The sequence below is a fragment of the Mustela lutreola genome, chromosome 5, assembly GCF_030435805.1.
Source record: "Mustela lutreola isolate mMusLut2 chromosome 5, mMusLut2.pri, whole genome shotgun sequence".
Classification (NCBI taxonomy): domain Eukaryota; kingdom Metazoa; phylum Chordata; class Mammalia; order Carnivora; family Mustelidae; genus Mustela; species Mustela lutreola.
The window spans coordinates 77213352-77240061 of NC_081294.1; the positions used below are offsets into that span (position 1 = coordinate 77213352).

General features: G+C 41.8%; 1 protein-coding gene, 1 long non-coding RNA gene and 1 other non-coding gene across 7 annotated transcripts in view; all 3 read left to right on the top strand.

Moving 5' to 3' along the window:
- The first annotated feature begins 3032 nt into the window (after positions 1-3032).
- On the top strand, positions 3033-18888 carry LOC131832108 (uncharacterized). The gene is made up of 5 exons (XR_009353923.1): positions 3033-3123; positions 6211-6292; positions 7259-7356; positions 15371-15499; positions 16098-18888. It is a non-coding gene; the product is annotated as an uncharacterized LOC131832108 (long non-coding RNA).
- On the top strand, positions 6985-7185 carry LOC131832899 (small nucleolar RNA SNORA74). The gene has a single exon (XR_009354243.1). It is a non-coding gene; the product is annotated as a small nucleolar RNA SNORA74 (small nucleolar RNA).
- Positions 18889-21245: 2357 nt separating the features above from the next.
- Positions 21246-26710, top strand: part of MATR3 (matrin 3) — a 30634-nt gene continuing 25169 nt past the window's right edge. The window contains exon 1 of one of the 5 annotated variants that reach the window (XM_059174718.1): positions 21246-21404. Coding sequence is in view for 1 of the 5 variants with exons in the window: in XM_059174717.1 (XP_059030700.1) it covers positions 21588-21635 (48 nt within the window). In the remaining 4 variants the exon portion in view is untranslated. Of the gene's footprint in view, positions 21405-21485; positions 21636-26710 lie in introns of those variants that run through there. The other 4 variants (XM_059174712.1, XM_059174713.1, XM_059174717.1 and 1 more) reach the window with 4 other exon arrangements.

Below are 26710 nucleotides of genomic sequence, written 5' to 3' on the forward strand. Positions count from 1 at the left end.
CACAGATGTGCACAACCATTACAATTTTAGAATATTTCATCATTACCTCAAAAAGAAACCTAGAACCTTGACTTTTCCACTCCCTTCCCTTTAGACCTAAGCAGCCCTTAATCTATTTTCTGTCTCTATAGATTTTAGTATTTTGGACTTTTGTATGAATGGAATCAAATAATATATGGTCTGGCTTCTTTAATTTAATGTAATATTTTCAAGGTTCATTCATGTTATAGCATGAATTAGTACTTTTTATGAGCTAATTCCTTTTTATAGCCAAATGATATTCAACTGTATGGATATCCCACATTTTATTTATCTGTTTGTCAGTTAATGGACATTTGGGTTATTTCAACCTTTGATATAATGCTGCTATGAAAATCTGTGAATAATGAATACTGCTGCTATGAAAATCTATGTACAGGTTTTGTATAGACACGTATTTTCATTTTCTGGGGTATATATCTAGGAGTGGAATTGCTGAATCATAAAGTAACTCTATGTATAATCATTTGAAGAACTGCCAGACTGTTTTTCAAAGAAATTGCACCAATTTACATCCCCTCCAGAAGTGTATGAGGATTCCAATTTCTGTGTAGCCTTACCAATCCAACTATGCTTTTGAGAAATAACAAGGACAACTACAGGGCACCACTCTAATCTGGATAGCTATTACAGAGAAGCAGCAGGAGAAGTAGAGTACACAGGGATGAAGGAGGGATCCCTCTTTAAGCTCTTAGGATCATCCAGGGGAAATGTTGCCATCTCTAGTACTCCCCCTGACTCTGACATCTGCCCAAGGATATCTATACTTTTTTGTCTTTTTCCCCCACTAGATTGTAAGCTTTAGGTAAGCAGAGATCTCTATTGGTCTGACTTTATCTGCTGCACCTGAACAGGGTCTGGCAAGTGGTAGATGCTCAGTAAATGCTGGCTGGCTGACTGACTGAATATGTGATTGAATATTTCTCTACTGGTGGTTCCTGTCCAGGCAGGAGAGGAAAGGGATCAGTCTCAAGGGAAAAGGCTTCAAGAAGGGAAGCAAGGATAATTTAGATGGAGGAGAAAGGGAAAGGCACATAAGAAGTTTGGGGACCTAGTGCCCCTTAGGGCTAGATAGGATTATGAGGTGAAACTCAGAGCTAATGGAGCTACCTTAATCCTTTGCCTTTCATCTCATTGCATTTTTTTTCCTAGAAATTTTTCCTTTTCTTTTTTGTTATTGTTCCTAACAATTTTGTCTTTGCAAGAATAAGAAACATTAAATTAAAATGTGGAAGGAAAAAAAAGAATAAGAAACAAAAGACCACATCAATCAGCTCACCAAAATGAATTTAGAATTTAAAAGGTTAGAGGCTAAGAAGGTTGACTATGAAGAATTTTTTAACTAGGAAATACAGAAATCATAATCAAGGTTTTCCTTGTTAGGACACTGAATGCCCTATACCTAAAAAAAAAGGTGACTACATTGTCAATGACAAGACAACATGGCCCACCACTCATCCTTACTCATAGTGGCTGGCCTGCCTTCCACAAAAATCCTGCCTCGTACTTGACTAATCTACAAATCCAGTAGTCCCCAGGTCATTGGGCTTTCTCTCCATCACTAGCCTCAATTATTTCCTGTCTCTTGTCTGAAAGCACACATGCACATATTCACACAAACCTCATTTTTCCTTTTCCTGAATCCTCAGGGCAGCTCTCTTTCTGCATTTTGTGTTTGGAAGAAAAGAAAGCAAAATATATGAGATGTCAATGTAATTTCTTCTTTAGCAGAGCTCCACAGGACAATTACCCACCCAATCTGTAGGGTTTTATAGCTCTCATAACCCTCTGGATGCAGCCGGATGCAGGCACTGATTATTGCGGCAGTCTTCAGCCACATTCCTATTTAACTGCAAAGCAGAGCTCCTGCCTACCCGCTCAGCATTGCTCATGTGACTTTTTTAATTATCGTATTTATGTAAGCCTTTTTCCAATCAGAGCCTGTGTCCAACTCCATCAAAACTGGAGGATTTGTTGCTTACCACTTCCCCTGTGTTTCTCTGGCCTTAGAGCCTGGTGTCTGTAACTGGAATCAATTTTTCACTCTGGTCTTTCTCAGCAGAGGTCTGTGAGGATTGGGGTGCACAGGAAGCACATTTGCTTTCATTATGACAGCTGAGGGAAGATAAAACATGTTGGCAGATGCCAAGTGCAGTGGCTGATTCCCATGGGTTTGCCTGGCAAAGGTGCCAGGTGTGATAGATGAGCAGACCCGATAGGCTTTCGTGGGGCTAGGAAAGAGAGGGGCTCCAGCTTTACCAACTGTTCAGCAGGACAGAATCGTACTGACTCCAGCTAATGGGAGAAGGAAGTTTTAGTGTTGGAAAGAAATATTGATAACTTGGTGGGCAATCTGTCTCAACTCCAAATGTGGCATCTTTGGCAGACTGCCACGGTGCAAGGCAACTCTGACAGAGAAAGCCAGTGCTCTTGAACGACTGCAACTCACCTAAGGATCCCACTGCAGGGCACCAGGGATGCTGCCCCACAGGGTTAGGCTGGAGGGGTGCCAGGCATCATCTACTGGAAAATCTTCTGGAGAGAACCTGAAAACTGAGGTGACCTATGCAGGTGAGCGAACCATCAGCCAAGGGACAAAGCTACTGGAGAAAGCCTGATAGATCTGAGCGGGAGGTGGAAAAAGCATGAGCTGCTCCCGCAGGAACTCAAAGGCACCACACGAGCGAGAGGAACAGGCGTCCCACGGGCACCCGCTGTGTGCAGGTAGGAAGCACGGCCTCCCTTCGGACACCCCAAGTTTAGTCTTTAGCACGTCCAAACCCAATGCTCCCTCCCATCCGTAAGTAACAAACGGGATGGAAGTCAAATAAAGGTAGCCCTCGTGCAGATTCCTGCCCCTTTTGTTGTGAGGTGCTAGCTACTCTAAGGAGTATGCTCACCTCCGCCACCGCTCCCGCATTTTTCGAACCCGGACTTTCCTAGGCCGGGCTTCCGGGCCCCGCCCACTGAGGGCCTGCTCAGTATCCGCCCCGGGGCGGGGCTTCCCTCCGCTCCGTGCTGTCCTTTCCCCTGCGGCCTCTGCTCTGGCGGGAGTACCCCGGCCGAGCTCCCAGACACGTGCGGGTGAGTTAAGGGCCAAGTGGGGAGAAGCCGTGGAGGTTTACCAGTTCGGGGCGAGAGGCAGCGGTGGGGAGGCTTCTTCTTGGGCTCGGAATGAAATTGGGGTTCGTTCCACCATGACCCCAGGTTTGGAGGGCATCTCGAAAAGTCGCTGGGAAAATGTAGCCCTAGAGTCGCCCCCTGTTTTCTACCATCCTTCTTGTCCTTGGAGAGTCACCTAGATCCGGTCTGAGAGCCTCGCTTCCCGGACGCCTGGCGCTAGGGCCAGGGGCTGGGCAACATTTGTGATGAGCACGTGTCCGGGTGGAGCTCGGTCAGGTCGTTCAACCCAAGCCCCTGAAAGGGGCAGACTGTTTTAAGATTCATTTTTAGACCTGAACGATAAGCCCCCTCTATTTTACCTTTTCTCTCAATTGTTTGGAGTTGGTTAAGAGTGAAATTAAAGCTTGGTTGGAAAAAGGTATTGTCTTAGAAACCCTAATCTTAAGTAAATAAGGTAAATTACTATGGTGAGTGGGTAAGAATGTTTATTAGCATTCTTTTTTTTTTTTTAAGATTTTATTTATTTGTTTGACAGATAGAGATCACAAGTAGGCAGAGAGGCAGGCAGAGAGAGGGGGGGAAGCAGGCTCCCTGCTGAGCAGAGAGCCCGATGTGGGGCTTGATCCCAGGACCTTGGGATCATGACCTGAGCGGAAGGCAGAGGCTTAACCCTCTGAGCCACCCAGGAGCCCGTTTATTAACATTCTTGCAAACGTTTTGGTTACTGCTTTCAACCAGTAGTTGAGGTCATTGGCAGGAATGGCAGCTTGTTTGCAGTTCCTTCCATACCCATTATCACATCCGGTTTTTATAAAGTACTGCTTTTATTGTTCCTCAAAAGGTCTCATAATCCACATCCTCTCCAGTCTAGTTCTAACCATCCTTCACGATTTTCACTGCCCATTGCTCTCCCAGGATAATTTTTCCACTTCTATTCCCCCCTAATTCCTCATCTCCTTTCCTGGAATGTAGCTTTTGATAACAGCAAGTGTTTATTGACCACATATTCTATACCAGATATTCTTAGGCTTAATTTATATTCTTTTTAGATCTAACAACCAGCTTGTGTACAGAGTATTATTGATAACCTTCCCATTTTACGAATGAGACTGGGAGGTGCGAAGAGGTTAAATGACTTGTTCATTGTTAGCTGTTAAGTGATAGAGCCAAGCTTCCTTCTACTTGTTGACTAGACCCTTAATATGCTGCTGTTGAGGGGCCCCGGCTGGCTTAGTCGCTAGAGGATACAACTCTTGATCTCGGGGTTGTTAAGTGCGAGCCACATGTTGAGTGAAAATAACTTAAAAATAGAATGTTGAAAAAAATCCCCCTGCTTAGTTGCTGTGGCACATGGGTAACAAATGATGTGAGAAAATAAAGCTAACCAAACAAAAGCTTTTTGTTTTATTGCCTATTTCTGTGACTCAGAAATAAGTTATACGGTTTGCGGGCAGAGATCTTGAACTTCACATAAGTGTTCACTACTGTTGGTTGACTCTAACCTGGCATGCTTCGATTGCAGAGGGGGACAGGCATGGGCTTTGACAGAGGCAGCCCCAGGTGAGTGCAACTTCATTCACCTGCCTTCCGCCCCAGCGGTAGGCAGCTGCCTAGGTTGACCTGTACCTAGGCAAGTGTTACACTGCTGGGAGAGAAGCAGCCAACAGCTGGTTGGCATTCTGGGCCTGGTTCATGCCAACTCTGTTATTAACTATACCAGGATGCCAGCATAATTGCTTATTCACAAAGGTTAAATCTGTAAGGGCATGATTTTGCAGGGGAACACCTAAAAATCCAAATCTTTTTGAGTGTGTTTTTTTTTTTTTTTTTTTTTTGAGTGGTTCTTGTTCAACAGGTTTGGCTAGTATGAAGTTACTTGAATCATTGCTTGGAAATGGGAACAAAGGTAAACAAGCCATGAGTAATGTAGAAGTTGAGGGAGAAAGTCACCTTTTTATTGTTTGAGTGCTCCAGAGCGGGGGGGGGGGGGGGGGATATAAGTTAATGGGATTTTTGCAATTTTTCAGTTGCAAATCAAAGTGCCTGGCCCCCTCTCCTACACCATACAGAGCTAGTCATGCTGATCCCTTTGTGGAGGGTTTCATAGATGTAGTTACCTATAGGAACGCCTGATTAGGGAAATTTTGGTGTGAAGTTGCTTTAAAATTATGGGCATTCTTCTCTGGCTCTTTAATAAAAGAGAAAAATACAAGTAGACTGAGAGGCTCTAGGCAGTAGGCCTAGCTACAACCATACTAATTTCTTCTTTAGGCTGATAATATATTTTTGTGAGTTTCTTACTGATTTTCAGGAATGAACAGAGTCCTTTGGAGCAGTAAATACTGTGTCCCTTTTTGTAGTGATTTTGTTTTGGATCACTAATTTTCTGAGAAGAGATGCTTCTCAGTTCTAGGCAAATACTTACCACTCAGGGTGATGCTGGAGATTATCCAATAAGACTGACTTAGTTGCTGCTTCTGTGGAAAGTGACATCCTGGATTCCACTGTGGAACTGGTGAGGATGTTAGGAGGCAGGGGAGTTATTTATAAAAGCTAGCTTTATTTATTTATTTTTTTAAAGATTGTATTTATTTATTTGACAGATGGAGATCACAAGTAGAGAGGCAGGCAGAGAGCCCGGTGCAGGGCTTGATCCCAAGACCCTGGGCTCATGACCTGAGCTGAAGGCTGAGGCTTTAACCCACTCAGCCACTCAGGCGCCCCTATAAAAGGTAGCTTTGTTCTATCAATTGCCTTTCCCTAAAAAGAGTTCCTTTAGCTTAATGTTGATTGCTTTGTGTGAATACCTCAGATGTTCATACAAATGGGGTCTTAGGAGTTGAGATATCTAGAGGGTTTGGGGGAACTGTTAGCTTTAATGGTAATTCTAGGCAATAAAAAGATGATGGGAAATAATTCTGAAAGGTATTGAAAATAGGGTAAATCATAAATGGCAGACAGCATTGTTTCCATTTCTACAGAAAAGCAGCTTCAGGAGCTGCTGTTTTAGTATAGGGTGTTGAACCGTGAAATCTTTTTCTTTTTTAGGATGACTTGAAAGTAGGGCATCATTGGCCCTCCTGAAGAGAGGAAATTAGTGGCTGGTGAACAGTCAGTATGGCATTCTCAGGTAAATGTCCCTCCCTATTCAGTGACTGCTTACTGTGTGGCAGGCCTGTTTGCTAGTTGGTATCCATCAGAAAGCAACATCACCAATATTTGCCCTCCAACAAGTTCAGCCTCTGAGCAGTGAAAGGCTAAGTGGGATATCGGTGGTTATGGTCTGAAGGCATTTAGGATCTCTGAGATTATCTGTACCATTCCATCTGTAGAATGTATAAGGAGATTATAAAGTCCAGGAAAGAAAGGACGGTGTGGTGGCACCTGGGTGGCTCAGTGGGTTAAAGCCTCTTTCTTGGGCTCAGGTCATGATCTCAGGGTTTTGGGATCGAACCCCGTATTGGGCTCTCTGCTCAGCGGGGAGCCTGCTTCCCCATCTCTCAGCCTGTCTTTCTGCCTACTTATGAAATCTGTCTGTCAAATAAATGAATAAAATCTTAAAAAAAAAGAAAGGATGGTGTATCTTGGGTGTTCACTGCTAGGTCCCAGTCATAGTGCCTGGCACATAGCAGGAATTCCGTGAATGTTGGACAGAATGACCGAAGGCATGGGAAAGGGGTTCCTGTTTTTTATTTGTTTAAAGGGCTTGGCAGCAAAGTGTGCCATCACTGCTTCCAGGCTTGTGGTTTGCAGTCAACATTAAATTCATGAGGATACCTGTATCCATCTTCTTGCGTGTCTGGGTAGCTGCTTTGGGAGTCACCCAGTGGTTGTCAGCTATCCAGGCTAATGTGGTGCCTTGGATGGTGTTACACTGTTGGAAGAGCAAACGCTGCCTTTATTGAGGTCTGGGTCCAAGCACTGTTTTGGTGTTGTGGCTAAGTACTCCCGGGCAGCGTTTTGCACCTCTGAGAGTGGAGTAACTCCTTCTGTGGAGTTGGTCCTAGTCTGGGTGCAAACAGTTTTTTGTCTTTTCTTTGAGGAGAGGACCCTATCTTAGGGATAGCTTGTCATTCCTTTCCTCTTTGAATCCTAGATGCCTTTACCTGAGAGAGAAATCTGCCTCCATCAGGACCTCAGATGTCTGACAGCCCTATGTGACACCAGGATAGGTAATATAGTCCCTTTTGTTGGGTAGGTTCTCATTAACTTGTTTCAGCTCAGATGGGTGGTGTGCAATAACAGAAAAAATATCTGTATTGGCCTCTGCTCCCATTCTGGGCACATAATTCCCAAAAGTTTTTTTTTTTTTTAAGATTTTATTTATTTATTGGAGAGGGAGAAGCAGGCTTCCTGCTGAGCAGGGAGCCCGATGTGGGGCTTGATCCCAGGACCCTGGGATCATGATCTGAGCCAAAGGCAGATGCCCAACCAACTGAGCCACCCAGGTGCCCTGGAAGTCCCAAAACTCTTAAAGTTCCCTAAATGATAAGAACACTAGGAGCATCTTTTGTTCTATAATTCGGTCTTTGACTCTGATTCCTGACACTGAGCTCCTAAATCCAGAAATTTCGTGGCTGATTGCAGTGTCCTGTTCTAATAAGGCTGGTCACCAGAAAGGCCAAGCAATGATTAGAAGCTTGGAAGTTTCAGCCCCACCTGCGTTCTTCAGAAAGGGGAAAGGGACTGGAAATGGGAGTAATAATCATTCCCACATGATGAAGCCTCCATAAAAATCCTAATAGTGTGGGGTTTAGGGAACTTGCAGGTTGGTGAACACTTGGAGGGGCTGGGAGAGTAGTATACCAGAGAAGGCATGGAAGGCAGCCTTCCATGCCCTGTGCATCTCCCATCTAGATGTTTATCTATATCCTTTCTCATATCCCTTTAAAATAAACTGTTAAACAGTAAGGAAGCCATTTTCCTGAGTTCTGAGACTACTCTAGCAAATTAATCAAACCTGAGTGGGTAGTTTGTGGGAACCTCTGATTGATTTATATCAGAGACTGGTCAAAACTTGTTCACTGGTAACAACTTGAACTTGTGATTGGCATTTGAAGTGAGGGTGGGGCAATCTTGTTGGATGTGCCCTTAACCTGTGAGGTCTGATGTCAGAATTGAGTGAAACTGTAGGACACCCAGCTGGTGAAACAGATTTGCTTGGTGTGGGGGAAAACCCACACACACATCTGGTATCAGAAATGGTGAGAGTGTGGTAATAGTGTGGGTAAAGTTAAAATATAAAGTGAAGTGTTCTTGGGCTCCTGGCTGGCTCAGTCTGTAGAGCATCGTAGAGCATGTGATTTCTTTTCTTTTCTTTTTTTTTTTTTAAGAGCATGCGACTCTTCATTTCAGGGTCTGGAGTTCAAGCCCCACATTTGTAAGTTTGTAAAGCTTACATTAAAAGAAAGAAAATTTTTTAAGAACTGAGGTTTTCTTTACAGGTGGAAAAAATGTATATGATTAAAAACTGTATATGAGGGGCGCCTGGGTGGCTCAGTGGGTTAAAGCCTCTGCCTTCGGCTCAGGTCATGATCCCAGGGTCCTGGGATCGAGCCCCACATCGGGCTCTCTGCTCAGCAGGGAGCCTGCTTCCTCCTCTCTCTGCCTGCTTCTCTGTGATCTCCATCTGTCAAATAAATAAATAAAATATTTAAAAAAAAACTGTATATGAGTTCTCAAAAATTATGTAGAGTATGAGAATATTAGAGAATACTTGATCTGAAGTCCAAGGCTTAAACTAAAGTCTCATTTTCTACAGCTGTGCTATGCAATACATAAGACTGTTCAACTGATAAAAACTAAGTCTGCTTTTCCATCTCAGTATTTAGTGACTACCATCTTGGACAGCTCCAAGAACATTTCCACCAATGTGGAAAGTTTTGTTATACACTGTTGTTCTGGAGCAGGGGTTGGCAAACTTGCTGTAAAAGGCTAGACAATATTTTAGACTTGGGCACCATAGTCTCTGGTAACTGCTCAGTTCTGCACTTGGAATAAGAGAGCAGCCATAGGCATAGACAGCAATTTCAACCCTGAAAGGGAAGTAAATTACAGATAGGCACTAGTGAGCATTGCTGTGTTCCAATAAAACTTTATTTTTTTTTTTTTTTTTTTTTTTAAAGATTTTTATTTATTTATTTAACAGACAGAGATCACAGGTAGGCAGAGAAGCAGGCAGAGAGAGAGGAGGAAGCAGGCTCCCAGCTGAGCAGAGAGCCCGATGCGGGCCTCGATCCCAGGACCCTGGGATCATGACCTGAGCCGAAGGCAGAGGCTTTAACCCACTGAGCCACCCAGGTGCCCCAATAAAACTTTATTAATGGACACTGAAATTGGAATTTTGTAAAGTTTTAAGGGTTATAACTAAAAATATCCCCCCTTCACTCTGTGCTTCAGGGGTTTTCAAAAACAGATTCGCAGGCCAAACTTGGCCTGTGAGCTAGAGTTTACCAATCCCTGTTATAGAAAATGAAATTCAGGCCTTAAAGATTGCCAGCTCATCAATGACAGGTTCAGGGCCAGTACCAACATGTCTCTGAAAAATTCCAGGTTATCAATACCTTTGCCTTACAGCAAGCCTTTAGCACTCTGTCCTTAAACTCTACCTCTTTTAGAGGACTTTAGTAATCCAGCAGTAGATTAGTCCTCATTTCTTGTGTTTGAAGTTTGTTGTATATACTCTTTGCACAGCTTGCTTTTGTCGTAGTGATTCTCTTCATTTTTAATATATTCCCGAAGGAGAGGTTCTAAGAAAAAACAGCAGTCTTCATTTCCAGCAGAGCCTGATCACAACTTCAGTCCTAGGTAGTGAAATAGAAATGATCCCTAAGGAAGGAGGATGACTTTTCTCATGACGTCAGGGTTTAAAATCTGGGATGGTAAGCTCCTCTGAGCATCCAGATCATCTTCCTGACCACTGTTAAGGCTACCCAGGTGGAGGGAGGATGCATCGTTGTTGCCGCTTGAAAAGGATGAGTCATTGATGTCTGTGCCTGTATTCAATATCCCAAGAGATTTCAGTGGCTTAATCATGCACATTAAAATAATGTAATGGGATTTCCTACTTGATAAGTGAAGTTAATTAGTCACCTACTATTCCCTGTTGACTTGATTTTTTTTTTTTTTAATTTCCTGGTGAGGAAATAAAAGATGACGAAGTAAAACATTTCAAAGTAACTCTTTAACTCCAAGCTGCCACCTCATGTTGTAGGTAGCAATTAGGAGACACAGTGACCCTCTTAAATGTCCTGCTCAAGTTTCAAGGCTCAGTCCTATGCCATACTAAGAGGAAAAACTAAGGCATGGTGGATAAGGGAGCCGCAAGTATTGAGTAGACCATCCCTGGTGCCTATCTGTAATTTACTTCCCTTTCAGGGTTGAAATTGCTGTCCGTGGACTTTCACATTAAAATTGTGGATTTCAGGGGCGCCTGGGTGGCTCAGTGGGTTGAGCCGCTGCCTTCGGCTCGGGTCGTGGTCTCAGGGTCCTGGGATTGAGTCCCTCGTCGGGCTCTCTGCTCAGCGGGGAGCCTGCTTCCTTCTCTCTCTCTCTCTCTCTCTCTGCCTGCCTTTTCATCTATTTGTGATTTCTCTCTGTCAAGTAAATAAATGGAATCTTTAAAAAAAAAATTGTGGATTTCGGGGCACCTAGGTGGCTCAGTGGGTTAAAGCCCCTGCCTTTGGCTTAGGTCGTGATACCAGGGTCCTGGGATGGAGCCTGCTTCCCTTCCTCTCTCTCTACTTGCCTCCGCCTACTTGTGATCTCTGTCTGCCAAATAAATAAATAAAATCTTAAAATAAATAAATACCTACAATTGTGGATTACGTCTCAAATTGTTATCAGGTAAATAAAACTCCAGAGAAATAAATTGTGCAGGCCCCAAAGGACACAGCAAGGTGGATCATCACTGCCTAGGAATTCACACAAAAGAAAAAGATCCCATAAGAGCAACTAATTAAGTACTTAAAAGAGTGACAGGGACTCCTTGAATCTTGTTGCTTAATTAGGGCTTTATGAACAGCTCCAGTTAATGGACCTGTCAATATTCTCTTGGAAAACAATTTCACTGAATTAACAAATCAACTGTAATACTTAGAATGAATGTCTGCTTAGCAATTCTTTCTCTTTATTGCTATTTAAAAACAATAAGCCAGCTTGCTGGGTCATATATGTGTCAGTTTAGTATCCTAAGATCTGGTTCAAAGAAGCCTGTACTTTGGCCCTCCCTGTTCTCCAAGGCTCTTTGGAATATTAGAACATTCTGTACTACTTGTTAAGGGTGACTTAACTACTGCCTTAGAAAAGGCTAATAAAATAGACCTTGAAATTTATTTTATTTTAGAATAATTGTAGATGTACAGAAAAGTTGTGAAGATTAGTACAAAGAATTCCCATGTACCCTACACCCAGTTTCCTCTAATAACATTTTACACTAGTGTAGTTCATTTATCACAAAATAGGGGGCTAATATAGATACGTTACTATTACCTAAGTCCATACGTTATTCACATTTCCCTAGTTTTTTTTGTTCATTTGTTTTTTTTTTTTTTTTTTTTTTTTTTTTTTTTAAAGATTTTATTTATTTATTTGACAGAGAGAAATCACAAGTAGATGGAGAGGCAGGCAGAGAGAGAGAGAGGGAAGCAGGCTCTCCGCTGAGCAGAGAGCCCGATGCGGGACTCGATCCCAGGACTCTGAGATCATGACCTGAGCCGAAGGCAGCGGCTTAACCCACTGAGCCACCCAGGCGCCCATGTTTTGTTTTGTTTTTTAAGATTTCATTTATTTATTTGACAGAGAGGGAGAGATCACAAGTAGGCAGAGCAGCAGGCTGAACTCAGGACCTGGGCTGAAGGCAGAGGCTTAACCCACTAAGCCATGATATGCCCCTCCTTAGTTTTTACTTAATGTCCTTTGTTCCAAGATCTCTTGGAGGATATTACATTTAGTTATTATACCTCCTTGGGCTCCTTTTAAAAAATAATTTATTTATTATTATTATTATTTAAGATTTTATCTATTTGACAGATCACAAGTAGACAGAGAGCCCAGCAGAGAGGGGGAAGCAGGCTCCCCGCTTAGCAGAGCCCTATGCAGGGCTCCATCCCAGGACCTTGGGATCATGACCTGAGCCGAAGGGAGAGGCTTTAACCCACTGAGCCACCCAGGCACCCCAATTTATTATTTTTTTAAAGATTTTGTACTGAAGTTACTTCTATGCCCAGCGTGTGGCTTGAACTTACACCCCTGAGATAAAGTGTCACGCTTTACCAACTGAGCCAGCTAGGTTCCTTTTAACTATGACAGCTTCTTAGACTTGCTTGTTTTTGATTACCTTGAATTTGAGTAAGGTGTTTTGTAGAAAGTCCCTCAATTAGGATTGAGTCTTTCTCATGCATAAGCTGGGCTTAAGGGATTTTGAGAGGAAGACCACAGAGGTAAATTTCCATTCTGTTTCTCTCAGGATGACTTATTAGTGTTGCTGTTACCTTGATCAGCTGGCTGAGATCTGTCTTGCCAAATTTCTCCACTATAGAGTTACTCCCCCTGACCCAATTCTGTGTGCTTTGGAATGAAATCACATGTGCAACAAACACTTAAAAGACAAGGGTTGTACTCTCTTTTGAAGGTGGAATAATATCTAGATAGGTTAATTGGATTTTTTAAAATTATTTTTTAGATTTTATTTATTTATTTGACAGACACAGGCAGAGAAGGAACACAAGCAGGGGGAGTGGGAGAGGGAGAAGAAGGCTTCCCGCTGAGCAGGGAGCCCGATGTTGGGCTTGATCCCAGGACTCTGGGATCGGGACTTGAGCCAAAGGCAGATGCTTAACAACTGAGCCACCCAGGTGCCTGGTTACTTGGAATTCTTAAGAATCTCTTCTCTCATTCAATTTATTTATACCACTATGAACTCATGGATATTTCTGTTATGCTTTGGAAAGTAGTCCAATAATACTTTATTTTGTTGCGTTTCAGCTTTGACCTTTGGGAGCTTTGTTTGGCCACTGTATCCCTTCAGTATACCTCCATCATTGTGGGGTTTTGGTTTTTAAGTGCTTCTCACTTTTTGGCACTATTAAAATGCTCCGTGTTCATCTTGTATCTTTCCTGTCTCAGTGTTAAGCATTTGTCCAGGGACCCCTGCTTCCTTTATTGGTAAATGGCATTCAGGAACAAGATTTGGGCACTAGGTATGCTCTTGATACTAAGGTGCTATTGCTTCCTAGGCCCTTGTCTGCTGGTAGAACAATGAACTGTATAACCAGGATCCTTAATTCACTGTTACCCATATTTTATAAATATTCCATTTTTAATATTCATCACCTTTTATTCTATAGTCATTTTTTTTTTTAAGATTTTATTTATTTATTTCACAGACAGAGATCACACGTAGGCAGAGAGGCTGACAGGAGAGAGAAGGAAGCATGCTCCCTGCCTGACAGAGAAACCGATAGAGGGCTTAATCCCAGGACCCTGGGATCATGACCTGAGCCAAAGGCAGAGGCTTTAACCCACTGAGCCACCCAGGTGCCCCTCTATAGTCATTTATTTTGTCTCCTCTAGCATACTGGTTGGCTTTGTTTGCTTTTCTAGCAGATGTGATAGTTGATTCTTTTTACTCTTTTTTTACTCAGAGCTCACAGTGGAGGATGGGACCTTTTATTAGCGGCTTGTAAAAAGGAGGAGCTAAGCTCAGGCTTTGGTGCCAGAATGGGTTGGAGGGTAGAGAATCCCTCGAGGCACAAAGCCTCTGCGTTAGAATCTGGGCTTTACCAGAGTAGCTGCTAGTAGAACTTTCTCTCCTCCTCAGTTGAGTACTCTGGAGGAGAACTCCAGGGGCTAAGTAGGGTTGCAAGGTGCTGGCCACCCTGCCAGTGAAAGATGTGAGGCAATGAGCAGGAGGAAAAAAGGCAGAATAGAAAAATTCTGTCCCAGCCTGCACTACCCCTACTTTCTTGGCACTCTGCCCTTATCTCTGCTAGGCTTCCATTTCTTGCCCCTCTGTGGTAGGCAGTCATGATCAGTTCCTCCAACGTCTCTTTGTATCTCTAACTTCTCTCTTTGTATCTCTAACTTCTCGTTTGTGTAATCTCCAGGACTGAGTTAGAGGAAGACCATGACCTATGCTAATTACATATCTTATCAAAGGCTGTCATTTATTTCACACTTTTAATGGGTTTATAGCCTTTATTAAATGAACTCTGCTAGACATTGAGGGTGAGTAATAGACAATAAATAGTCCCTGCTTACCTTAACACGGCCTGTCAGGCCTTATACAGTATACCCCTTAGCGCTCTCATCTCATCTTTACTACCCTCAGATTCCCTTCTGGCCACACTGGTTTCTTTCGGTACTTGATAAGCGTTTTGTTAGGTCTCTGCACATGCTGTTTTTCTTTCTGGTTCCATCTTCTCCACTTTGTCTCCTTTGAGATCTTAGCTCAGACAGCCCTTCTGCAGAGAAGCCACCTTGCCTGAGTGTCTGAATACCTGTTCCAGGTATCTTTGCACCATGGCTTCCCACAGAGCTAGCTAATCAGAATCTGCAGATGCCGCATTTAAGAGTCCTTTGAAAGGTATTCACCAGCTTCTCAAGGTTTCCTCACTTCCCAAACAGCCAAGCAGCCTCAATTCAGCTGACAGATGACTAAAGACCTGCTGATAAATATGAATATCTTTGTGTCGAAATGTATCCAAAATAGAGTAATGCCATTGGCATATCCTCCTTTTTAAGATTACCACAGTAAGTGAGGGTATCAACAGTGCTGGTTTTGTTTAACCGTTTGAAAGAAAAAAAATTATGAAAACAATGGCGTCTGATTTCCAAAGCATTTGCTCTTGGACTGTAAAGATGTAATTTAGTGCTCAACTATTTAAGACTAAATTTAACTTCAGAAAGTATTGAATGAAAATAATAGATTTGCAGACCTGTTCCAATTTGAGACATCTGTTAACTAAAATATATGTGTGGCCTTTTGTTAGTTTTTTGGTAATCTATGTCTTTATAGTTAAAAGCTGTGAAACAGCTTTGTGTGTAAATTACAACTAGAAAACTTCTCTAACTAGTGGTCATGTGCTGACAAGTAGGTGACAGATTAAAATGTAGGTTATAACCAGACTTAAATGGATAATGTTAACATGTTTGCTCTGGGGCTCTATAAAAGTAAATAACCTGTGAATCTATGCATTTGTCATTTTAGGATATTCCTGTAAATAAACTGCAGGACGCGTGGTGCTTTGCAACACTGACAACATTTACTACGTGTTGATGATGTGCCAGAATTGTAAACACATTCTACATATCTTAATCCTCTCATCAGGCCTACAAGGTACTGCTATTATTTGCCCAAGGTCACACAGTGGGTCGGAACTACTGTGGTGTTAATTTAATCTAGTTCCAAAGCTAGTATTTGATTTGGAACTTTTAAGTATGGTGCCTCCAGGTCTTTCCAACTAATTCTAATGAATATCTGTTGCCTTTTTCAATCGTCAAACTCATTCAGATTAAGGATTAAAGTGCCAGTTTCTTCTAGTTTCTTAAAACCATTCCAAATGCCAAATACCTTCTTTCAGTTTATCAGCATCTTGGCCACTGTTGCTGAAGCGTGAGGAGGCTTTCTTTTGTTCTTAGCATACAAAGAACATATACAGACAAACCGTTAGCCTTGCTTTTAGCATCCATCTACTTCATTCCTCCTGTCATACCGCCTCTGAATCTCAGGTTTTTTAAAAATGCCCCTCTGGAAGGCCCCAGTGGGTCACATTCCCACACCCAGATTTGCCCTATGATAGTGTTTGTCACATTTTATTAAAATTTTTCAGTGCTGGCCCTACTAAACTGTGGGTTCAGTGAGGGTCAGAATAAGAATTCTGAGACTGTAAAACATTCCTGAAATATTTGCCTTTTTTTTTTTTTTTTTTTTTAAGAGAAAGAATGTGGTGGGAAGCGGGAGAGAGAGAATCTTAAGCAGGCTCCAGGCCCCTGCAGATCCCAATGTTGGACTCTATCTCACCAGCCTGAGATCATGACCTGAATGAAGAGTCGGACCTTCAACCTAATGATCCAACCAGGTGCTCCAAAGATTACTTTTTTAAAGGTTGGGGTAGAGTAGGGTTCCATGCATAGTAGTACAACTGCTAAATTAAGGGCATAAAGATAAACAAACTTGTTACAAATAATACAACACAGAAAAGTTATTCCAAGATTATTTCAACAATATATCGAGAATAATCTCCCTACATGCTAAAATAGCATTTGTTAAAACTGCTGAGGATCAACATTCCTAACCTATTAAAAGTGTCTTACCCAAAAGGCTGTGTGATGCTTAATGAGGAAACCCTAGAAATGATCCCATTAAAAAAAGAGAAAAGAGGGGCACCTGGGTGGTTCAGTTTTTAATCATCTGCCTTTGGCTCAGGTCATGATCCCAGGGTCCTGGGAGGAGCCTGCTTCTCCTTCTCCCACTTGCCCTGCTTGTGTCTCTCTGTCCAATAAATACATAAAATCTTTAAAAAAAAGAAAAAGAAAAGAGCTTTGTTCAAAGTTACTACCAAAGGTAGTTAGATAAAATCACTCATAGATGGTAAGTTTACTTGGAAATATATCTATGGGTATCAACTGAAAGTGATCCATTGAAGTAACAAATAATGGGTTTGAAGATAACTTGGAAGGAATAATTAGACAGATGTACAGAGGTTACAGATGAAGAAAACATTAAAATACTGACAGACACAAATGAGACCTTCAGTGGTAAATCATACCATGTCCAAGAAATTTCAACATAAAGATAAATCTCCTAAAGAAAACTGTAAGTTTATAAAAATTCCAATAAAAGTAACAGGATTAATTTTATAACTACATAAGATGATTATAACATTCACATGGAAAAATAAGAATAATCATAATATTGTGAGAAATTAGAATCATAAAGGATAACTAGCCCTACCAGATGTTAAAACGTTACAAAAAGAGTAAAGTGTTGATACTGGCAAACGAATAGCTTACTCAATGAATAGAACAGATAAAAGGAAATCCAGAAATAGACTCTGAATGATGTTTAAAAAGTACAATAAGAAAGCATGGTTTTTCCTTTAATTGTGTAATAGAGTACCTTTGCCTTCCAAGTTTAAAAAAAAAAAAAATGAGGAGTACTTAAAAGGAAGGAATTATGTGACTAGATTTTCAAACTTCTGTATGGAAGGGCTGGCTCCGTCAGCAGAGCACACAACTTTTTTTCAGGCTCATGAGTTCAAGCCCCACACTGGGCATAGAGATTACTATTAAAGTATTAAAAAGGTAAATAAATCTTCATTAAGTGTATCACTATGTAACAAAACCCTTAAAACTTAGTGGTTCAAACAAGTATTAAAATTCTTCCAGTTGATAGGGCTCAGCTGGGTGGTTGTGTTCTACATGGACTCAGCTAGAGCTCTGGCTGTTGGGAGTCTTCACTCAGTAGGAGCTATAGACTTGACGTACTTTGGTTCTTTCAGTGTGACCTCTTAATAGTGGTTGGGTATCTCACATGGCAAGTGGGTTCCAAGTGGGTAAAAAAAATCTTAAAATTTTCTCTCTTCTGTGGAAAAAAAAAGTCACTTCTGCGTTCTGTTGGTCAAAGCCATTTATAAGACCCTTCTAGACGCAGGCAGAGTGGAAATTGATTCCACTATGAGAAGCATGGCAAAGAATTTGTGGCCATCTTTAGTAAACCACAAGCATATACATATACACATACAAAGTATTTCTTTATAGAAAATCCTTAGAATACAAAAGAAATGATTGGTAAGTGGGTTACCTTTAAGTTGGGGAAAACTTGTGTTCTTTGAATTTTATTATATGTATTATCTACTCAAAAATTCCTTCCTAAACCCCCTCTTGCCTGCCTGCCCTCCCTGCTGTGCCATTGCTAAAAGAGCCATTGGTTAACAGTTCTCTATTTTTAAATAGCTTAAATTATAGGGATGACCTGGTTTCAGGGCATTAAATCTGTTAAAAAAAAATAAGTAGATGGTGGACTGCCAAGAGATTCTGAGACTACAGCTCTGGTAAAGGCAGTATCATAAAATGCTCAAAAGCTCTGTGTTTGGACTGATACAGAACTGGGTTCAGATCCTGGCTTTTGTCACTGTTTAGCTGCATCACCTGCAAGCTTCTTAATCTCTTACATAAAACAGGAATAATGGTACCTTATCCTCAAAATTATGATAATAATTAGAAAGCATTATCAGCTGCCTAATGATTGTGTGGTATCAGAATATATGTCCTCAATATGTCTCCTGTGCAAAACTGTAAAAGGTCTTCATTATCAGCTCAAATCCAAACTCTTTCCTGGTGTTTAAAGTCTTCCATAACATAGCTGTACCAAGCTGTCACTTAGACCTTCCAAAGTCTTAGCAGAAATTCTTGCTTTATAGCCACATTCTTCACCATCCCTGGTGCACAACTCACCTACTCCCAAGTCACCCAAAACAGTATAGAGCTTTTGATTCATCTCTACTCCAGCCAGACGCACCTTGAGGCCAGACTCCTTGTCCATTCGCCATCAGACTACGATCCTCAAGAGTTGGCAATTGGTCATTGAATCCCTACCCTTGTACTGTGTCCCTCATGAAATAGGCATTTGATGACTGAAATCTTGTATTAAGTTTGTTTTCCAATGTGTCTTTTTGCTGATGAGCCACTAAGCAGATCCTCAATAAATAATTACTCAATGATAAAGTTTGACTTTCCTTCTTTGTATGATCACCAGATGGCATTACAGCCTTATACAAAAGCATGGGTAAGTGCATATCTTAGTTCTAAAATGCATTCATGTTTCTTCAAAAGGAGCAGAGCTTCTTCTTTCATCTAAGATCTGGAAACAACATAAAGGGAAGTTTTAGCCAAGATTACTTGGAGTCAAAAGTCACCAAGTGGAAGGCAGATATGGTTTTGAATGGACGACGCAAGACTCAATGAGGAATGTGGATTCCCCAAAATTTCATTCCAGAGCTAACCTCAGTAGGCTTTAAACATCACTTAATTTGGAGGAGCCTCAGTTCTTAATGGTTATACAACATAAATGCAGATGTGGGATTGCAGTTACACTCTTTTCACCATGGCTATTTAAAAATTGTCTCTTGGGGTACCTGGGTGGCTCAGTCAATTATGCATCTACCTTAGCGTGGGTCCTGATCCCAGGGTGCAAGTCCCATGTTGGGCTCTCTGCTCCATAGGGAGCCTATTTTTGCCTCTGCCTCCCGCTCTATCTCATGAATAAATAAATAAAATCTTTTTTTTTTTAATTGTCCCTTATTCAACTCTAGCCCTCAATGACGTCTTAGTCACAAAATTTAAGTCACCTTCAATTCCCAAGGCTTCAACCAAACCTAATGAAAACTCCACATCTCCTCTCTGCCTCCTGTTAAAGGCATGTCTCCTTTCTCTGGATCCTATTTCAGTGCCTGTTAGAAATCATCCCTCTAACTTGTTTTCTTTAACCAATACTTTATTATACCAACATTTTCGTTGTGCTCAAAACTCCCATAGTAAGGGGCACCTGGGTGGCACAGGCAGTTGACCGTGGGACTCAGGTCATGGTCTTGGGGTCCTGGGATAGAGCCTTGCCTTGGGCTCTGCCCAGTATGGAGTCCACTTGAGATTCTCTCTCTCTGCTCCTCCTGCTTATGCTCTCTGTAGAATAAAGTAGACTTTTTTTTCTTTTCTTTTCTTTTTTTTTTAACCCACGAAACTCCTTTAGCAAATTGGAAAACTCACCCTGCTTTCTCCAGTCTTCATAGCCAAACCTTTCCTGCATTGGGTAGTTTCCATCCTCCTGTTTTGATACACCTCCAGTCTGACTTCCTCTCTCACTTTACTGGAGCAAGTCCATAGTAAGACTGATGTCTGTGTTAAGTCTTTTGTAGATGTTTTTAGTCCTAGTCTTCACTTTTGATAGCATCTGACCCTGTTGATCACTTTGACCTCTATTTTGGCTCTCAAGGCAGTACAATGTGTGCCTCCCTGCTCTTCCCAAAACCTTTTTTTTTGCTTTTTCCCCACTACCTCTGTATTCACTTGGTCTCCTTTGCCAGTTAGCTCTAACTGATTTGCTTCTCAAGGTCCTAATACCTCTTTTCACTGTACTGTCTCTAGCTTAACTTCCAAATCCCATTGCTTCATTTATGTCATTAACTCAAATGTGCCACTAACCCACATCTTTTACCCCTGAGCTCAAGACCCATAAATAGCACTCCTTACTTTAAAATTGATGCCAAACATCTTGCCTTATAGTCTCCTGCTACTCTGCCAGTGCCACTTAACAGCACTGCTAACCATGGAGTTTTCATCTATCCATGACCCTCCCCTTCCTCATTTTCAGTAGTGAAATGAACATGAGCTGAGTTCTGAACTAGACGATCTCTTCAATTTTCTATTGGTCTGTGGTATTCCATCTTTGCCCTCTCCACTATCTTCACAGAGGACCCTGAACGACTTTTCAAAGATGCGAAACTGATTCAGCATAGTAAAGATTTTAAATATTTGAGTGTTACTAGTATTTGTATTCACTTATTTACTTAAGGCAGTATCTCAAAGTCGACCTCGGGATTTTCACATGTGCATTTCAGGAACCTGTATCAGTCTCGGGCGTTTTACATTCATTCAAATTCAAAGTGGCGGCGGTGGTCTTTATTTAAGTGGGCTAGGTTCTCTGCCTTCTGCCTCCATGACCCTCCACAGAATTACTGAGATTAAAAACCAGCCAAAATGGTATGGGTTCCGGCGTCTGGCCCTTGCTATCACTCCTCGGCAAATACTGAGAGAATAATCAGAAGAAATCAGGTCTAAGCACTAACTCCCGCGACTCCTTCTGAAGCATACCCTATTTAAATTTTACACCATGAAGTTTAAGGGTTCGGGAAAATCTTTTTAGGGGATGGGACTCGAACTCATTAACTGTAGCTCCCTATACATTTCCCGCCACAGGCGGGCTCCAGGGTTAGAGAACAACGACCGCAGTCGAAGGCGCGGTGGTGTGCGCGCCCTGAGTAGGGGGAGGGGCCTGGTGCGCACAGAAACAGGACCCGCGAGGGGTGGGGGTGGGTGTACTCTCTCGCGAGAGCGGGTTTGTTCTTGGGCTGCAGCCGCCGCTGCCACCTCTTACCAGCGCCGTTGCTGCGGGGGATTGTGGGAGCCTCCGCGTCCCGCTCGCTGGGAGAGAGGTGCCTCTCCTTTTCCCTCTCCCTTTCCTTAAGGTAGGCGTGAAGCGGGTAAGAATCGGGGTGGGGTGGCCGGGGGTTCTCCGCGTCCGCCGGGAGGAGGCAGCGACGGCGACAGGGGCCGCGGGGAGCCGGCGGCGCGCCTTTCTTGCTCGCTCCCGCTCGTCGGCTCTGCCTCCCTCCTCGCTGCGTATGTGAGCCGCCTGATCGGCGGCCGCCATGTTAGGAGCGCAGTGGCGGCGCAACCAGCCTCCTCGGGCGGCGGAGGTGAGCGGTCCCGGAGGGAGACACGCGGCCAGCCAAGGGCCGGGGGTGCGGCGGGAGAGTCGGGGGTCGCCGAGGGCAGCTGATCCGCCGAACTTCCCGCGTCTTGGGCTTGCTGTGGGCGGGGGCGGGACGACAAGCCCGTTACACGCGGGCTGCAGCTCTGAGGCGAAGGGAGGAGCGCTCGAGGCCTGAGGGACTGGCTGTCCATAGGGGGCCTGCCGTTTGGGGAGAATAGTTAAGCAGCGAAGTCTTGGAATAGCGCCAGCCCTAGATAGGTGTGTGCTTCCCCCCCCCCCCTTTGCCCCTTTAAAATGTGCCGCAAAATGGAGGATTTCGCAGACTTTGAAAAGCTTAGCCGTTTGAGCAGCATTTCTTTCTTCTCTTGGTGTCACGGCCTTCGCTCTGCTTTTGGCCCATAGTTTCATAGCGCCCCCTAAGACTCTCCTGTCCCCCGCCCACACACATCCGCGCGGGATTTTAGCTGGACCTCAGAAACAATTCCTCCCCACCCCCATCGCGTAAAAATGGCCGAAAAATGAAACGTTAACGCTTGTTTTTCGTATTGCGTCGTGGAGAAAGCCTTCTGCAGTAGGCTGCGAGCCAAGAGACTTGCTTAGAGAGTCACCTCCTATTCCTTTTCTCTTTATTGAGATATTATCAGTCTGCGTTCCTCTAAAGAGGATCGTGTGTTGTGGGACCTTCCGGTTTCCAGACAAAGGCTTCGGTGTACCGTGGTGTAGCCGGTGCATCGTTGTTCTTTTCATTGCTAGCCTTGTGCCATGTTCGATGTTTTACAGGGACTTTTCTCGTTTGCCGTGGAAGAATTCTCCTAGATGTTTTTCCTGCTCTGTGGCCTTATACTGTGGAATATTCCTGTTGGATCAGTTACAGTTTCCCAGACAGATATTTCGAGAATGCTTATGGCGATTCCGAAATTTCTAGTCTTTGAAGCGCGCTGGAATAAAGCGAGAGTCGTTTATTTCCCAGCTCTTAGTCATGAAATTGTTGTCTTGATGCTGCGTTCTGTTGAATAGAGCTTGGTTTAAGATTTTGGAGTAGTCGATAAAACAGTTTTCTCCCAGATAAATTTAAACAGTTGTACTCGGCGGGGAAAAATTCTGGTTTTGGCTATTTTCATAAAGGTTGAGAATTTCCTTTAGAAAACTCAGTGGCTCAGTCGTCTGCGCAGTCTGTCGTCATAATTTTTCAGCAGTAATGTTTTAGAAATGGAAGGTGGACAATGATTTTTGTTGCAAAAACGCTTTGTATGCCTTTTGCACTTAACCGGAATGTTTTTGCAAACTTGAAATTGAACACAATTTAAGTACTAAATGAGGATTGTTCTGGTTTGTTATGTAAGACTGGGACCAGAGATCTTTAGCCAGAAGATGTTTGTGGTGAAGTGCTTTAAGTTTACAATTTTTTCCCTTTGCACTTAATATTTATATGGTTATAACATTAACGTACATTTTACCCAGAAAGGAAGTTTTTGCACAGCTCACTTCTCAGCTATTTTTAAGTGAAGTTGACTTCACATAACATTTTGAACTAATTAGAAAGGATTTAACCACTCTTGATTTGATCACTATGCATGTTAAAGGAGTCTTTAAACTTAATATATTCACTAATGCTCAGGGTATTATAAATGTTAAATAATATTACAGATGAGCTAATGGTAGGTAAACAAATACTGGCATGAGGAAAGCCAGTAAATTGTCTTGCATGACTTCAGAAAATGTAATTCAAATCCCTAGTTTCATAGAAAAAAAGATTAAAGCCCAAGGAGGTGGTGGCAATATAAACAGTGGCAGTGCTGCGGGTGTGTTCTATAATACTTGTGTGTTGTTTGGGTACTTGATTCAGACTCATTTTATAATTAAATAGGTTTAAAAATGGAAGGAATATACTTAAAGGAATTTATCCTAAGGGAACAGTGTACAAAAGATTTGTGTACATAAATGTAATCTCAGTTACCAAGCTTGCTAAAAATCTGAAAGATTTAACACTTACAGATGTGCTAATAATAGTGTGGCCATCTGATAGAAATCTGTGTAGCTTTTTAAAGCAGTGTTTTAAGAGGAGAGTAATGATGGGAGAATAATGGAATATAGTATTACTTGGAAAGAAAATAATAAAACTCTGGTGATTCCAAATTCCATTCCTTTTTTGTTGTTTTTTAAAGGAACTTGTGAATAAGCATAAAAAGAGATGTACCAAAAATTGTTAGCTCTGGATGTTGGCATTGGCATTATGGGTGATATTATATTTCTTTCCTTGTGTTTTTCTGACATTTCCTCAAGAAATTGCATTTATCTTTGTATGGGGAGAGTGATGAGACATTTTTATGCATGCTAGACTACTTAAAAAAACAGTATCTCATGTTTGTTTCTTTAGGACCTCATGTATTTTTGAGAGAAATTGGGATAGAAGTGAGCTAGTTTCTTTAAATCTAAAGTGCAGAGTATTCGGAAGTGACAGAAAGTAGTGTTTATTATGTAAGATACCCTGGTTATTACATGTAGACAAATGGAGGAATCCGAAGGCATCCTTATGTAAGAATATTTAATTTACCATTATGCGGACTGATGGTAATTAAGTTACAATGTGAAGTGCAGCTTTTTTTTTTTTTTTTTTTTAATTTTATTTATTTGACAGAGAGAAACTAGGCAGAGAGGCAGACAGAGAGAGAGGAGGAAGCAGGCTCCCTGCGGAGCAGGGAGCAGAGAGCCAGATGCGGGGCTCGATCCCAGGACCCTGGGATCATGACCTGAGCCGAAGGCAGAGGCTTTAACCCACTGAGCCACCCAGGCGCCCCTGAAGTGCAGCTTTTAAACTATTTTAATGATGATCAAAATCAAAGAATGGGGTAATGGCTTATTAAAGTGTTATTCGTAGCTCATCTTTTAGTTAAAGGTACTTTTTTAAAAATACATACTTTTTAAAAAGATACATTTTTAAACTTAGAGTTGCATTAAAACTGCCCCACACTTGGTGGCAACAGGTTCTGAGTGGACTTGACTTTGGGTTGGACAATACTGAGTTCTTTGAGGGTGGGGTGGAAGGGTCATAGACATTGTAGTTTCACAATTATGTGTGTTTATTCCAAGGATAACAGTGTCCAAGGAAATGAAGCTCTGTAATTCATAATTCTTAGCTCTGTATTGGGCCTTCTCATTGGATCATTGAGAGCTCTGAAATTATTAATTTAAAAAAAAGTTTACATAAACAAAATTTTACTGGATAGTTAAAAACTGGAGCAGAGAGGAAAGGGAATGAATGGTTTGAGAGAATTGTATATGTGTAACGGTTAAAAGATGTTTGTAAGTGGGTTTTGTTTTTTCTTTTTGTTTCTTTTTGTTTTTTAAGATTTTATTTATTTACTGGACAGAGATCACAAGTAGGCTGCGGGGGGGGGGGGGGGGCGGAAGCAGGCTCACTGCTGAGCAGGGAGCCTGATGGGAAACTCTATACCAGGACCCTGGGATCATGACCTGAGCCGAAGGCAGAGGCTTTAACCCACTGAGCCACCCAGGTACCCCTGTAAGTGGTTTTTAAAGTTTGCTAGTTTAGTTTTTGAGTTATTGCAGCCTGTGTCTATCATAAGGTTAAGTACAAACTTGTAATACATTAGGAGATACATGATAAAGTGCTATGTTATCTTGCCTGACAAATATAATTAATGTGACAGGTATGAGTAGATGGAGTTCCTTTGATATGATGCACTTCCATATAATTTCCAGCTGTGTATCAAACTTTAATGTTCTCTGCATTTATAAGGCTCAAGACTTTGCAATTCAACATGATTTGCATGAAGTAGCAATGAAATTTGAAGGTTAAATTTTTAAAAATTTTTTTGGTTTGGTTTAAAAAGCTTTTCCAAAGTTAAAGGTTAGTTGATAAAAAGAGTTTGCTTTTTTCTGGGAAGTTTTTAAAATGGCAGATCTGACATTTCTCTTTGATTGGCAGTCCCAGTAGCTTGTGGATGTTGATGCCTATCTTAAAATACAAACAAGTTCGTAGGAAAATAAAAAAGGTGAATGAAGGGAGGGTGAGGTAACTCATCCCAGCTACTGCTGCTGAATAAGAGCAAAGCGTAATACCTATGGTAGATGTCTTTCTGGGCAGCAGTAAATGCAGCTAATATGGAAAGTACTCAGTTGATACTAGAGTTTAAATAGGATCTTTGATTTGCAGTATCATTGGTTGCTAATGAAGATAACTTTCTGATCTTTCAAGATGATTTGTATGGGTTTTTTCCCCTTTGTAGAAATTACTAGGATATTAAATATCTACCTTTGGTACGGTAACTTTTATAAGAACCTATTCCATATGTGACTATTTAAAATTGTTTGAGAAAGGAAAAGTAGTATCAAGGAATTAAAGCATTTGTACTTTAAAATTCTTGATGTAAGAAAATGTGGAACAGCAGGATGCAGTGCTTAACTGAGTATCCTTGTATGGGTTATATAGTTCTGGAAAAGCACCACAGAGGAGGGAGGTTAAAGCTGAAGCTTCAGGAGACACCAAGAAATATTCATACCAACATTTTTGGTAATGGCCGGAAACTGGAAACAGCCTGAATGTTCATCATCTGCAGAATAAATAGTGTATGTGCCATGTGGTTGTGTGTATTGCAGTGACATGGAGGTTTAATTCATGTATGTCAGTTTTTTACAAGTAGGTAAAAAACAGTCTGTACATATTAGAAGTTATTTTGTGCATAAAAGTCATAAATGCAAAATACATTTTTTAGGATGTATCTATTAAGTGATAAAACTTAAAAATACAGGACTGCAGAAAGGGAAGATGATGGCATTGGAAATTGGTAGGTAGAAGGTATCTAAGATGTTAACATTCCCTTTCTAAACTTGTGTGTTTGTATACACTGTGGTTTGTATATAAAGTGGAGTGCAATGCTGGGCCTTAAGAGAATTACTAGTACAAAATGAAGAAGGGGAGATAGTCCAGCAAATATATTTATGTAAGTACTGAGCAGACCTATAACTGCTTCTAAAATCTTTTGCATAAGGTGTTGGCTTATGGTGGAAAATGTGTTTCGAGACATAAGATGCAAC